Here is a 13,206-nt window from a genome sequence, read left to right on the forward strand (position 1 = left end):
CCGCGTTTCCTCAGGAAGAAACCCAAGGCTGGCAGGAGGAAGAGGCCGCACTGCGGGAGGGACAGGACAGACGGACGGTGGCGCGGAGCTGGGGAGCAGCCGGGACTTGGTCCCCCACACCCCGCTGGGATGGGGAGCGCCCGGCCCATCCTCTGCCTCCAGCTGTGGCTGTGGGTGCAGAGCTCTGCCCAGGAGCTCGACTCCGATGGCAGGAACGTCTGCAGGTAGGTGCCATGGGGGTCCCCACTCGTGCCCCTCCATCTCCTGGGGCCTTTTATCAACCCCAGGGGGACATCGTCCATCTGTCCTCCCATGGACGGAGCTCTGCAGCCTGGCATTGTGTGGGTGCAGAGACTGGGGTGATGCTGGGAAGTGTGGCTGGGGCACGCGTTGGCATTTCAGGCACCCAGACCCTTTCTCCAGGAGTTATTTCTTATGTACCCCCAGTCCGCAGGGCAACGGGGGGATGCGGAAGTGTTGGCAAAACTTTCATCCTGCACCAGGTGGGAAACGAAGGCGTAGGAAAACCCACAGGGCTTTTGGAGCTGATGTTCCCTCCACTTTGCTGCTACGTTGCCTCTCCCATTGGTCTCGCCATGGATGGCAGCGCCTTTCGTTGCCTTCGCTTTGGTGCCTTTGCTCTGGGTCGAGGGCAAAGCTTTGAGCCACTCCCAGAGCGTGGGGAGACCCAGGTGGGCTCCGTAGCGGCCGAGCCGGGCAGGCCTGCCCCACCGCTGAGCCCCGCTGCCCACTGGAGCTGCAGCCTCTTAAATTTCCTTCTATTTTACTGATTTCCTTCCGGAGCGATGCCCTTGGGGCCGCAACCACCTCCCTGCCCGCCGGGCCCAGCCGGGGCAAGCGTTCGCTTCACCACAGCCGTGAAGCCACATGGGAACCCGCCTCAGCCCCGGGACCCCCCACCCCGGCTGACGGCCCCCGGGTCTCTCCCCCAGGCTCCCCACCGGCCCCGAGTGCTGCCCGGGCTGGAAGCAGGAAGGACGGGAGTGCACGGCTGGTGAGTGAGTGAGGGATGGTGTCAAAGCCCAAAGCTCGGGGGGAAGCCCTACAGCTCTCCTTGAGCGATGGCGATGGGGTGCTGCACCATGGGGACCCCCCCCAAACGCCCACCGAGCAAGCTGCTGCCGGTGCTGTGGCTCGGCCAGAGGGATGGAGCGGGAAGTGGGATGGTGGTTTCCCAGGAAGGCTGCCTCTGCGGGACGTGGTCGGGGTGTGAGCCCGGGGGCGGGAGGGGGGGCCGCCGTGCGCTGATGTGCCCGCCCTGCCACCGACAGCACTGTGCGAGGGGGAGGACGCCTGTGGGGCGGATGAGGTGTGCGTGAAACCTGGGGTTTGCCTCTGCAAACCCGGCTTCTTCGGAGCCGACTGCAGTTCCCGTGAGTATTTTCCTGGGGCTCAGCCCTCGCCGTCCCCTTCACCAGCCTGGATGCTCGGAGAGGGGTGAGGAGGGGGCTGCTGGGCTTCCCGGTCACCCCCCATCCTCGCCATCTCCTTCTCTTTGTAGGCTGCCCCGAGCAGTACTGGGGTCCCGACTGCAAGCGGAGCTGCCCGTGCCACCCCAACGGGCGCTGCGACCCGGCGAGCGGGCGCTGCACCTGCGACCAAAACCACTGGGGAGAGCTCTGCCAGTTCCCCTGCCAGTGCGGCCCCCGCGGCCGCTGCGACCCCCTCACCGGCGCCTGCCACTGCGAGCCGGGCTGGTGGGCACCCACCTGCAAAAAGCAATGTCAGTGCAACCCCGCCAGCTCCCACTGCGACCCGCTCACCGGCCACTGCCGCTGCCTGCCGGGCTGGTGGGGCAGGAGGTGCAGCTTCAAATGCTCCTGCAACCTCTCGCCCTGCGCCCAGGAGACGGGCAAGTGTGAATGCAAGGCTGGGTTTTGGGGGCCGGCGTGCCAGCGGCGCTGCGACTGCTTGCACGGCTCCTGCAGCCCCCTCAGCGGGCATTGCAGCTGCAGCCCCGGCTACCAGGGCAGGAGCTGCCGGGATCCCTGTCCGGCGGGGAAATACGGATCTCAGTGCGTGCACAGGTGAGCTGGGGACAGCGGGGGGATCCAGTGGGTACCCAGGGGCCGCAGCTGGATCCCGGAGCGGGGGGAAGTCATCACGGTTGTGTGTGTCCCTTTGGCTGGGCAGGGAGACTCGTCCTGGGGGGTTTGAGCGTCCCTGGTTGGATGCAGCACCAGTGTTGCCCCAAAGGCATTGTGCCAGTATTTAAAGGGTGGCTACAAAGAAGATGCAGACTCCCCTTTTTACGAGGAGTTACATGGAAGAGACGAGGGGTCACAGGTACAAGTTACTCCTGGGGAGATTCCGAATGGGCACAAGAGGAAAATTTTTCACAGTGAGAACAATCAGCCACTGGAATAATCTCTCCAGGGAAGCGGTGGATTCCCCAACATTGGACACTTTTAAGATTCAGCTGGACAGGGTGCTGGGACATCTTGTCTAGACAGTGCTTTTGCCAAGAAAAGTTGGACCAGATGATCCTTGAGGTCCCTTCTGACCTGGTATTTTGTGATTCTAGGAAAAGAAACATCTCACTAACGCCAGCACAAAGCGCTGGTGTCACCCTAAAATCCGGTCATCCTTGGTCCTGCTCCCCAGGGTGATAAAGCAGCATCTCTTCCTGCTTGCCTCCTGCCCTCTTGCTACTAGGCAGTGTTAGGCACTATAGGGGATTTCCCCATGGTCCAAACGGATGCTCAATGCTGTTGTGGGGCGAAAGCTGCCTTTCTGGGGGGGCTGGGGGGTGGGCATCGAGGCCTCACTGCCCTTCTGCCCGTGCAGCTGCGGGAGCTGCAAGCGCAGCCAGCCCTGCTCGCCCGTGGACGGCTTCTGCCTGGCCTGCCAGCCCGGCTGGAACGGGACCCTCTGCAAGGAACCCTGCGCACCCGGCTTCCACGGCGAGGGCTGCCTCCAGCCGTGTCCCCGCTGCCGGCGTGGGGAGGTCTGCGACCCGGAGACCGGCTCCTGCCCACACTGTGAGCCTGGCTGGACGGGACCCAGGTAAGCCCGGGATCAGGCCACCAGCCCTCGCCGGGGCTGGGAGGGGGCAGTCCTGGCTCTGGGGTGCAGCAGGCTGATGCTTCGCCCTCTGTCTTGGCAGCTGCAACAGCTCCTGCCCCGCGGGCACCTTCGGTGACGGATGCCAGCTCCTCTGCCCCGAGTGTGTTGCAGGGAGCTGCGACCCCGTGTCGGGATCTTGCATCTGCCAGGCAGGCTACTGGGGAGCCAGGTAACGCCGGGAGCGGGGCAGGGCCAGGGCCCCGCTCTCCCTGGGGATATTTCCCTCCTTTCTTCTCTCTTCCAGCTGCAACGACACCTGTCTGGAGGGGTATTTTGGAGTGAACTGTTCCTCACCCTGCCAGTGCTCCCGGGGGACCTGCCACCCTGCGCGGGGTGATTGTGTGTTGAGTAAGAGCAACTTCAAATTTACTCCTCGGCACCAGACAAAGGACTGTAAAATCTTTTCTGGGGAAGGTGCCGGGAGGTTGTGATGCAGCTCCGGCCCCATTTGGTGCCTCCTGTCCCCACCACGAGTTGCCAGCTCCTGTGCTCTCCGTGGGGGCAGCTCCATGGGCTTGGCAGCCACAGGACATGCCAGACTCAACCCATTTTCTCCTCACAGGTTTTAAGGACCACGGGACCCTTGCAGCCGCCATCCTTGTGCCTCTCCTCCTGCTGCTGCTCTGCATCGCCTGCTGTTGCTGCGGAGCTGGCCCAGCAGATGCTAGAGACAGGTATTTTTTTATATTTTGCAAACTTCGGTGCAAACCCCCATCTTCCATATCCCTTGATGTGCGTCTCCCCCGTGCAGGGCAGCCGTGCCGGATGACGACGTGGTGGCCAGGATGAAGCACCATGTGCGGGGGGTGCTGGCGAACCTCAGCGCCATGATGCCTTGCTTTTCCCTGGGGGGCTACAAACTTCCCAAAGTCACAGGTAAAATAAGCAGAGCTGTCAACAGCCCTTACAGGCTGTCACCCCCAACCCACGCTCTCTGCGTTGACACCATTTGAGGGGGAGGCTGTAGCCCCCCTTGCCCCACTGCACGGCTCGGGGCAGGCATTGCTCTCCCACCCCAGCCCTGAGCACCCCGGGGTGCCCGAGCTCAGCTGGGTGTTTTCTACTCCCCAGTTTCCCACCACGACACAGAAATCCCCTTCAACCCCAGCTTCATCGAGCCACCGTCGGCTGCGTGGGTGTCAGACAGCTCCTTCTCCTCCTCCTTCGAGACTGACAACGAGGGACCTGAGTACTCCATCCCTCCCAGAGAAGGTGACATCCATGGCTGCTCCTCCTCTCCCCGGCCACCTGCAGCCCTTCTGGGTTACCTGGGGTCAATCCTGCCCCGTTACCAACTTTGGGTGTCTCAGGGATGGGTGCTGAGCACAGGCAGCATTTATTTTCATACCCTCATTTTCCCATCTGCAAGGACAAACCGGGCACATGCTTGGCCTCGTGTGATGGGACATTGCCCAGTTTGGGCAATGGGACAGCCCCATTTCACAACCTTCTCCTGGGGAAACACTCTCAGGGACAATCCTATTGCATCAGTCCCTGTCTCAATGTCCCCAGGCATGTCCCTGGGCAGGGGGGTAGCTCCAACAGCCATAATTCTCATCCCCTTTTCCCGCAGGCATCCCACTGCTGGGGGGGGCCGAGCTGCAGGATGGGGTGTCCCCCCCTGGTGAGGTGCTCCCGGACCCATCTGCCTTTGACTCTGAGGATGTCTCACAGCCCTTCGCCATCCCTCGCACCTCCAGCATCGCCAAGGCCAAGCGACCCTCCGTATCCTTTGCTGAGGGGACGAAATTTGGGGCAGCGGAGACCCCCAGCCCTGGGTGGAAGCCTAAGACCCCATGGGGCCCACCCAAGTCGTCCCCACTGCCGGGGGACACGGCAGTTGAGCCCCCCACTGAACAACCAGCCAGTGATTGCTACGAGAGCCCCAAGCCCCTCAGCAAGGGGGAGGAAAGCCACCATCCATCACCCCGGGCCACCTCAGGAGGACGCCGGCGGGTGGTCTCCAGCACCAGGCACGTGGCCCAGAGAGTGGAGGCACTTGAAGCGGCCGCAAAATCCAGCAGCTGGGAAGCGAAGGGGAAGGACCCCAACGTCACTACCATCTACATGATGGTGGGAACGGCCGGGCAGGACCCCAAGGTGGAGGGAAGTGGCGAGGGACCAGTCCAGGCCATGCTGAAGCGGCTGGGCAGCTTGCAAAGGGGCAAGTGGGCTGCAAAGGAAGAACCCAAGGTGAGGAAGAGCGTCGAGGCTATCCAGAAACCTCCCCGCCGGGCCCTGGCACAGAGCAGAGACTCGGTGAATAGCTGTAAGCAGAGGGAGAGCATCCCGGGGGCTCCTGCTGAGCCATCCCCAGGCAAGCACCAGCATCTCCCTGGGAAGAGACAGTCTTTCCTTCTCACATCTCCCTTGCCAAAAAGCACCGAGGCCCAGGATGGGGCCAGCGATGCTGTAGATGCCACGGAGAGGGACAAAAGCCCTGAGTTAGTCCTCAGCCTCGAAACGAAGGGACAGGCTGTCGCGGAGGAAGAGCCAAAATACGAGAATGTGATCAGCAGCAGCAGTGCCGATTCACCCCCCAGCCTCGCCAAGGAGCTTCCGGCCGCCCCTGCGGCCACCTGAGCCACCACCGCCTGGGCTGGGGTGGTGGGAGCCCAGAAGACCCCCCCAACCCCAGCGTGGGGGCAGCCAAGGTCCCCCACCGAGCTGTGAACTGGAGAAGCCGCAAGCCTTCCCATTGACCCCCTTTCCTCTGTGCCGCATTGCTGGTGTGGACCCTCGCTGGCCGGCACAGCCGGCGGGACGGGTGATGCCGAGAGCCACAGCGGTGGCAGCCCCATGGGGCTGTGGTGCTTCAGGGCTGTTTTCTGCTCCCCCCGACTTATGTGCCCCATTTTGTGTCTGCCACAACCTGGAGGGACAGGGGGGCTCTGGATGCAGCAGTGACAACTTCTGGTCCCCACCAGCACCAGGCTTGGGGACACGCGTCCTCCTCATAAAAGGGACTGGGGCTGCTGGGGGGCTCTGCTGGGAAATGGATGGGCAAAAACCAGTTTTACCCCATCGTCTTTCACCTTTCCCTGTTCCAGCTCCAGTAACGCTGCTTGGAGCCTCTTGCTGTAAAGGTGCTTCTTGCTGGAGGGGATTATTTTGTGGAGCTGGACTGTCACAAGCAGCTTCAGCAAAAATTAATTTTAGCTGCTTAACTCGAAGGGTATCTGGGTCTGCAGAGGTTTATCTGTGTGGTTCTGGCTTTCGTGGCAGGCTCTGGCTGCCTTCGTTTCTACGTACATGTGTAGCACATGAAAAGGCTCGTGGCATGGCCCAGCATTTATCGACGGCCTTTTAAAGTCCACACAATACCAAACTGCAATTGTGCAAGAGTAAACGTGGCAGCAGGTCCGTGACCATCGACCTGTGCACCCGGCACCGTGCTGGCCCTGATAAGGACAAAAGCTGCACAGAAAATGGCTTTTCCACTGGTGCCCTAAGCTCTTGCCATCTCCCACACCTCATTCCTGCTGCAGCAACATGTCACCATGGGTGGCTGAGATGAGATGAAGGTGCTGCAGCATCCCCAGCTCAGCACGGGCGAGACGGACGCGAGGGTCCTGCTGCCCGTGCAAGGTGGTCGAGATGCCAAAGAGGATTTGCAGTGTGAACTGGTTTTGAATGTATCTAAGTGGTAGAAGTTTCTTGTATACTTTTCTGTTATTTTGCGTGTCATGAAAGCCTCTGAATTAAAATTGTTACCAAAGCCCCTCAGGAGCTGGGTTTCCCAGCCACCCGCCGAATCAAAGACATGGCCAGAAATATTCTCCAAAGTGTGGAACCTGTCAGCAGCCTTAGGTTTTCAGGTGTGATTTTTTAAAAATGTTCTGGTTCTGTTGAATTCTGAACTCTCACTGGGCTCAGCTGAGCCCCAAGCAGTGCTGGACACTGGAGGGCAGAGGGAATGCGAATGGGCTATGAGTGTCCAGAGCATGGATGTTGCAGGCTGCGTCTCACACATCATGTGCAGAGCTCCATGTGAATCCTTCTCCTGCTCTGGCATTTCTGAGTTGGGGTTTAGGGTTTGGGGTGTTTTGGAAAACAGGGTAGGTTTTGCTTTTTGCCTTTTGCTTTTCACGGGTGCTTCTCTGCGGCGCAAAGCACTGAATCCCCACAGTCCCACGTGCTGCCAGTTTTGCAGACAGCATGCAGCACTTTCCTGCAGTGGTATCACCCACTGCCGTGATTATAACACCAAATATTCTGATACACAAATAAAAAAGCTCATCCTGGCAAGACTTGAGCAGCAGCCTGGCCAGACCTCTGTTCTGCACAGGCTTGTTTTTGTTTTGACACTATTTTATTACAGTGGCAGGAACAGTCCTACATTTTATTTATAAGCAGCCATTTTTTCCTAATCAGTTGGATATTTTCAGCCTGTGAGCTGAGCAGCGTTGTGCCAGAAGTGAATGTCACGTGAGTCGGTTCGCCCTGGGTACGGCATGTAAATAGCTGACAACAACCTGACAGCCTTCCCTAACGTTGAAACAAGCATCCAGCTTTGAGAAAATGCTGCTGCTGCTGCAAGAACCTTTCACATTCAGGGGCTGAGCTGTGAGGCAGAATGTTTCCCCTGCTTGAAAATGAAGCATCTTCACCCTGTCTGGGCAATGCAAGGAAACCAAAAGGTAGATTTTCAGCACCTGCAGCATGGTCGTGCTGGGGTCTTCTTGCTAGGGATGCTTCTGTCCAGCTTTGCTCTGGTTTTAATTCTGGATGCAGGAGGTCTGCAAGCCAGAGCTGGCAGGTGAGGGAGGGGTTAATGTCTTCCCGTGCTGGATTTCTGACTTTCCAAAGCTCACTGCAGTGGTTTGAAGCCAGCCTGTGGGAAGCCATTCAGTGTGCAGGTCCTGTCTATAAGCAAAGTGGCATCTGTGCTCTCTGCTGGGGCAGCTCCTGGCCTCACGGAGGCTTGAACCATCCCCCATGGCCACAGGGGTCTGTCCCCTGTCACTGCAGCTTTATCACCTCCTTTCCCAAACTGCTGGAGCTCTGTCTTTGAAGAGGACCACGTCATTTACTCAGTGGCTCCGTCCAAGCCTGCTGAGGACCTCCCTGCATGGCTGGACAGGAGCTGTCACCTCCCTTCCAGCCTAAACTAATTTCTGGCCAGTTTCTATAAATGTGTCTTTGTGCCAGTGCTGCTCTTCAGCTTCACTTTATTTTTTTTCTCTCCATGATGTTTACTCAGTCCCCGGGTGTATTTATAGATGGCAGCAGGTCACCTGATAGCTTCTTTTCTCCCTCTAGGACAGGAAAACCGAGCCCCTGCCATGCTCTCCCTGCAGCAGAGGGTTCCCGTGTCCCCAGAGAGCCTCCCAGCCCTCCTTGTGCTCCTTCCCGTCACAGTTCATGTTTCTTGGACACAGCGACCAGGTCTGGGTGCTGAGGTCTCCTGGGGCCTCGTGCTGTCTCAGCCTTCCTGCACCTCTGCTGAAAACACGGCACCAATCCAAGATGCCTTATTTTCTTTGGGCTTTTTTGTTTGCTTTGGCTTAAATACACTCTCCAGCTGTTGTAACATTTTACCCTTATCCCACAGCTGAGGCCGGAGTTTCCTCTTCCCACCCACTGCAGCCTGCCCCTTTCTCAGGGATGCAGCGGTGGGTGCATGTCCGTCTGTCCAGGCCCTCAGTTTCCACTGAGCAATTTAGTGAGGTTTACCTGCTGCAAGCACCATCTTCATCTCCTTTGGCCAAAAAAAAAGTCCCCTATTGTGATTTCCAGGGGCATATGGCCACCTTCTCTGGCCCAGAATCTCGCTGATGAGCAATGAGTTTGTGGCAGGACTAGAAATACCACTGAGGAACACCGTGAAAAATACTTTTAATATAAAAAGAGGGCAGAGCGCTGGCAAGCTTGGATGCAAAGAGGCTCTCATGGCTTGCAATGATTTTACTTTTATTCTGTGAAACAGCTGACTGTGACTGTGGGCTGGGGTGTCTCAGGGGACTGTTGCCCCCCGTCCAGCTGTGCTGTGTGCTGGCTGCCCATCTCCAGAAGGGCCTTTTAACGGGGTGTGTGTGGGGGGGGACACTCAGCTTCTCCGCTCTCTCCTGGGACGGGTGGGCTTCACAGGCTGGAGCCGGTAACCGCGGTGGATGAGAGATAACGCGGGGGGCTGTTACGGTGCTGTACCCGTCTGCTCGGTCGGGGCTGCAGGAGCAAAAGCCGTTCGGCGGAGAGCGCGATGCGGCTCCCCCGGCTGCCGCCCAGGGCCGGCAGAGACCGGCAGCAGCCGGCACTAAACCCCGCAGGGAATTTCCCGCTGTCCCTGCGGGGCCGCCCCGTACCGGGAGGTGGAGCGGGCGGGCCGGCGGCGCTTCATCCCGCTCGGCGCCCGGCATCACCTCCCGCCGCCGCCGGCAGTGTCCCGTTTTTCTCCTTTTTTTCCCCCTCTTTTTTTTTCCCTGGGAGATGGCGGCTCCCCTCACCCTGGGGGGGGGGGGGGGGCTGTGAGGGAAAGAGGGGGGGGCGCGCGGGCCTGGCACGTGCCCCGGCGGCGGCGGCGCGCGCGGTCATTGGCTGAGGCGGCGGCCAATCAGCGGCGGCGCCTGTTTGCTCCGGTGGACGGATAAAAACCCCGGGTGGGACCGTGGCGGCGCGGAGTGGGGGTGCGGCGGAGGGTGAGTGGGATTGAGGGGGGCCCTGGGGGGTAGGGTGGTCGTGGGGGAGGAGAAGAGGGGGCGCACTGAGGGTTTGCGTGGGGCGCAGGGCGGGCGGGCTGGCTGGCTGCGTGCGTGCGTGCGGGGTGGGGGGAAGCTTTGCGTGAGGGGAAGAGCGGGGTGATGTTTGCGTGGGGTGTAAGGGCGGGGTGGGGTTGGCCTCGGGGAGGGGTAGCGGGGTGCATGAGGGGGATTGTGGGGGGGTGCGTTGAGGGAGGACAGGGTGTGTTGGGGGCCGGGGGGCGGGGGGGTTGTGTGCGTAGCGGGGTTTGTGCGTGGGAGTGGTGTGCGTTTGGGGGATGAAGGGGGGGGTGATGGGGAGAGCCGGGCACAGGGGAGTGATCTGTGGGTAGGGAGCGGGGTGCACCGGGGGACTCTTTGGGGAAGGAGAGTGGGATGCAGCAGGGCTGTTTTGGGAGAGCTGGCTGCGTGGGGGGAATTGATGAGGGGAGCACAGTGTGCGTGGGGGGGGGTTTGGGTGGGGAGGGGGGTGTGTTGGGGAAGAATGGGGTGCGTGAGGGGGGGTGACTGGGAGGGGAGAGAGCAGGCTGCACCTCTTGTCACAGGGAGGATCTCTGCTGAGGAAGGGGGTGTGGGACTGGGGGGGGGGGTGTGTGGGTGCAGGGGTGAGGAAGAGGAGGTGGTGGAGGAAATGGGGGGGCAGGCCTGTGTGGTGTCGGGGGACGGTATGTGGAAGGACATGGCTGCAGGCTGGCTTGCTGGGGCAGGGGTCTCTGCACCAGCTGCTGTGGCTGGAGGGTGGCCCTGTCTTCCCGGCATGCTTGTATGGAGCTGGGCCAGACCCCCACCCCTCCAGAGCAACCCACGGCTGGGACCTCTGCCCTGAGAAACTGTCTTGGGCTGTGGTGTGCAGACAGCTGGTTTCCCCAGAGTGCCTGGTTGGGATGTGCTCTGGGCTGGGAAAAGGCTCAGCTTATCTAAAATGGCCACCTGGCTTACGACCTGACTCTGGGCTACCCGGAGCAGCCCCTTGGCCAGCCAAGTCTGCTCCCCAATCTGCCACTCGCTCTCGTGGGCCCCAGGGATGGGGACAGGCGGAGCTGGAGACAGTTAATCTGGCCTCAGTGTCTGTGGGGCAGCCAGGGGATGCTGGTGTGCTGATGTGGAGCAGCGTGTGCCACGGGCTGTCCCGGCCTGTGCACCTGGCTGTCTGCACAGCTCGGACGGGGCAGGATGCAGCCTGCCTTCTCTCCCAGCTGAGTGGTCCAGCAGTTAGCAAAAAGTTCTCCTTGATGAGCCATCTGCGGTATAAACTGCATATATAGGACCCATGTTCACCTTCCAGAGCAGATCTGTGCTCCTGCATGGAGCAGAGCTGGTGGGTCACTAAAGCCATGGTTAGGGCAATGGGGCTGCCTCCCCTGTCCCAGCCTCTGCCTGCCAGGAGACTGGGGTGCTGGCTGAAGCCCCCCTCCTCTGGCTTCAGTGTTTCCTTGCTGCCTTGCAAATGGGCTGCCTGCCCTGTACAGGTGATGGGGGAGTGGGCTCCGGGCAGTTGGTATTTGCTGCATTTTCATACCTGTTGCTTGGGAAGTGGAACGGAGTCCTTGACCACTCCTCTGTCGCATGGTGTGTGCACCAGAGGGGCTGTTCCAAGGGCACCTGTGCTCCCCCATCCCTCCAGGTAACTTGGCAAGCTGGTACCTGCAAAAACAAGTTTTACACCTGGGTGCCTTACATTCAGCAGGCAGGTTTGCTTGCGTTCCAGTAGAGTGATCTTTTCTTAAATGATGCTTTTTTTCTGCTCTTTGAGCAGCATATGCTGTGTCTGTGTACTCACTGGATATTTTGGTCCCTGCAGGTTGAGACTCTGAACGAGGCCATCTTCCCACGCAGCAATGGCACCCACGCTTGCTACTGCCCATCGCCGGCGCTGGTGGATGGCATTCACAGCCATCATTGAGAACCTGCTCTTCTCTGCTGTTCTCCTGGGCTGGGGATCCCTCCTCATCATGCTGAAAGCAGAAGGGTTTTATTCCTACCTGTGCCACGAGTCAGGTAAGGATGTTCTGGAGAGTTGTGGAAATAAATTCCTGCTGAGGTTTGCTGGTGTGGTTCCCTGTCTTAGGGTGATGTGGAGCTGGTGAGAGCAACGCTAAGCTCCAGCTCAGTCCTGGGGTAGAAGAGAGGTATGCTATGTTCCAAAGCCAATGGCATCCTTGTGATGGTGTAATGTGCCTGTAATAACTGTTGCTTTGCAGAGTGATTGGAAAAGAAGCCTTAAAGATTAGGTAAAGCTTTTCTGGACAGCCTTTTCCGCTTGGCCATAAGTTCTTCCTCTGTGTGGTGGCCTGGCTGATCTCTGCAGGCAAAGGCCCGATGGGTTCTGGAAGGGGATGATTTGTGGGGATGGTGTCCTGACTTTGTGGAAGGAAACTACAGTCACTCTTTACTTATTGGTGGGAAAGAAAAGAGCATCAGTGACAATAGGATTAGGGGAGTTCAGTGCTGCTGTTGAGGAGAAGTTGCAGAAATAAATGCTACTGATGTTTTGTTTTTCTCTCTCTTCAAACACCCAGGATGTGCTCAAACCAGGCTGTGCTCTCTGAGGGCTTGCGATCTACCTTCTGGCCTGGCCAGAAGAAGCAGTTGTCCATGTTGCAGACGCAGCATTGTAGGAAGGAGACAATTTTGTGGTGTGGGAATGATAACCTTAGGAAAAACAATACGTAGGTGGATGTATAACCCCAGCCTGGGCATGGAAAGAATTGTGGTCTGGGGAATCCCAGTGTGGTAGGGTGGACAGAAGGGTTAAAAGGCACCTGAGGGTAAAGGTGTGGTATGGATTTGAAAAGCTGCTTTAGTGATGGAAGGTTTGCATATGCACAGAGAAGGGAATAGCAGAGTGAAGAGAGGCAGGAGCTAGGTCTCTGGCCTCTATCCAGACATATGTGATGGTGGATGAGATGAGAAGGTGGATCGGCCCATTCAGGGCTGGTGAGCATGGGGGGGATGGAGGAGGAAGTAGCAGGGGAAGAAAAGGAGTTGGAAATAAGTGCATGGGCCCTCAGTGACTAATGGCTGAGAATAGTGGAGGAAATCTGAAATGGGGGGAAACAAAGTCCAAGCGAAAAGTGACTGAATAGTTGTGATGATACTCTTTTTTTTGTTACTCATTCATCAACTGCTTGTTATGATCTTCTGTTTTGTGTACCTGTGGGCAGCTGCCTCTGTCTTGGTGCACCTGACTCTACCATGCATGTGTTTGAGTCTTCTACCAGCTGTAGCTTGGCTGCTTAATCACCATCCTATACTCTGCCCATAGTGCAATGCTTCCAAGTGTGTCTGTGTCACTTGTCTCCAGTTGTGCTCCACGTGGCATGAGGGAGAGACCTCAGCAGCTGGAGACTGTTTGAGACTTCTGTTCAAGGCTGCTTTGTTCTCATCAAGTCATGGTGACTGTCACAGGCCTGTGTAAGAG

General features: G+C 58.7%; 2 protein-coding genes across 2 annotated transcripts in view; both read left to right on the plus strand.

The window, feature by feature from the left end:
- Window positions 1–39: 39 nt before the first annotated feature.
- Window positions 40–6,805, plus strand: SCARF1 (scavenger receptor class F member 1). The gene is made up of 11 exons (XM_042791673.1): window positions 40–224; window positions 954–1,015; window positions 1,293–1,394; window positions 1,523–2,048; window positions 2,809–3,027; window positions 3,128–3,256; window positions 3,332–3,435; window positions 3,650–3,761; window positions 3,839–3,963; window positions 4,159–4,299; window positions 4,661–6,805. Exons 1-11 carry the CDS (start codon window positions 130–132, stop codon window positions 5,668–5,670), a joined length of 2,625 nt encoding a protein of 874 aa, XP_042647607.1. The 5' UTR covers window positions 40–129; the 3' UTR covers window positions 5,671–6,805.
- A 2,847-nt stretch (window positions 6,806–9,652) lies between these two features.
- The window catches only part of SLC43A2 (solute carrier family 43 member 2), a 33,786-nt gene continuing 30,232 nt past the window's right edge, over window positions 9,653–13,206 (plus strand). The window contains exons 1-2 of the mRNA XM_033003178.2: window positions 9,653–9,725; window positions 11,587–11,783. Of these exons, the coding sequence (XP_032859069.2) occupies window positions 11,624–11,783 (160 nt within the window). The 5' untranslated portion in view covers window positions 9,653–9,725; window positions 11,587–11,623. The remainder of the gene's footprint in view (window positions 9,726–11,586; window positions 11,784–13,206) is intronic.

Source organism: Tyto alba, unplaced genomic scaffold, assembly GCF_018691265.1.
Source record: "Tyto alba isolate M040663 unplaced genomic scaffold, T.alba_DEE_v4.0 Super-Scaffold_19, whole genome shotgun sequence".
NCBI classification, from domain to species: Eukaryota; Metazoa; Chordata; class Aves; order Strigiformes; family Tytonidae; genus Tyto; species Tyto alba.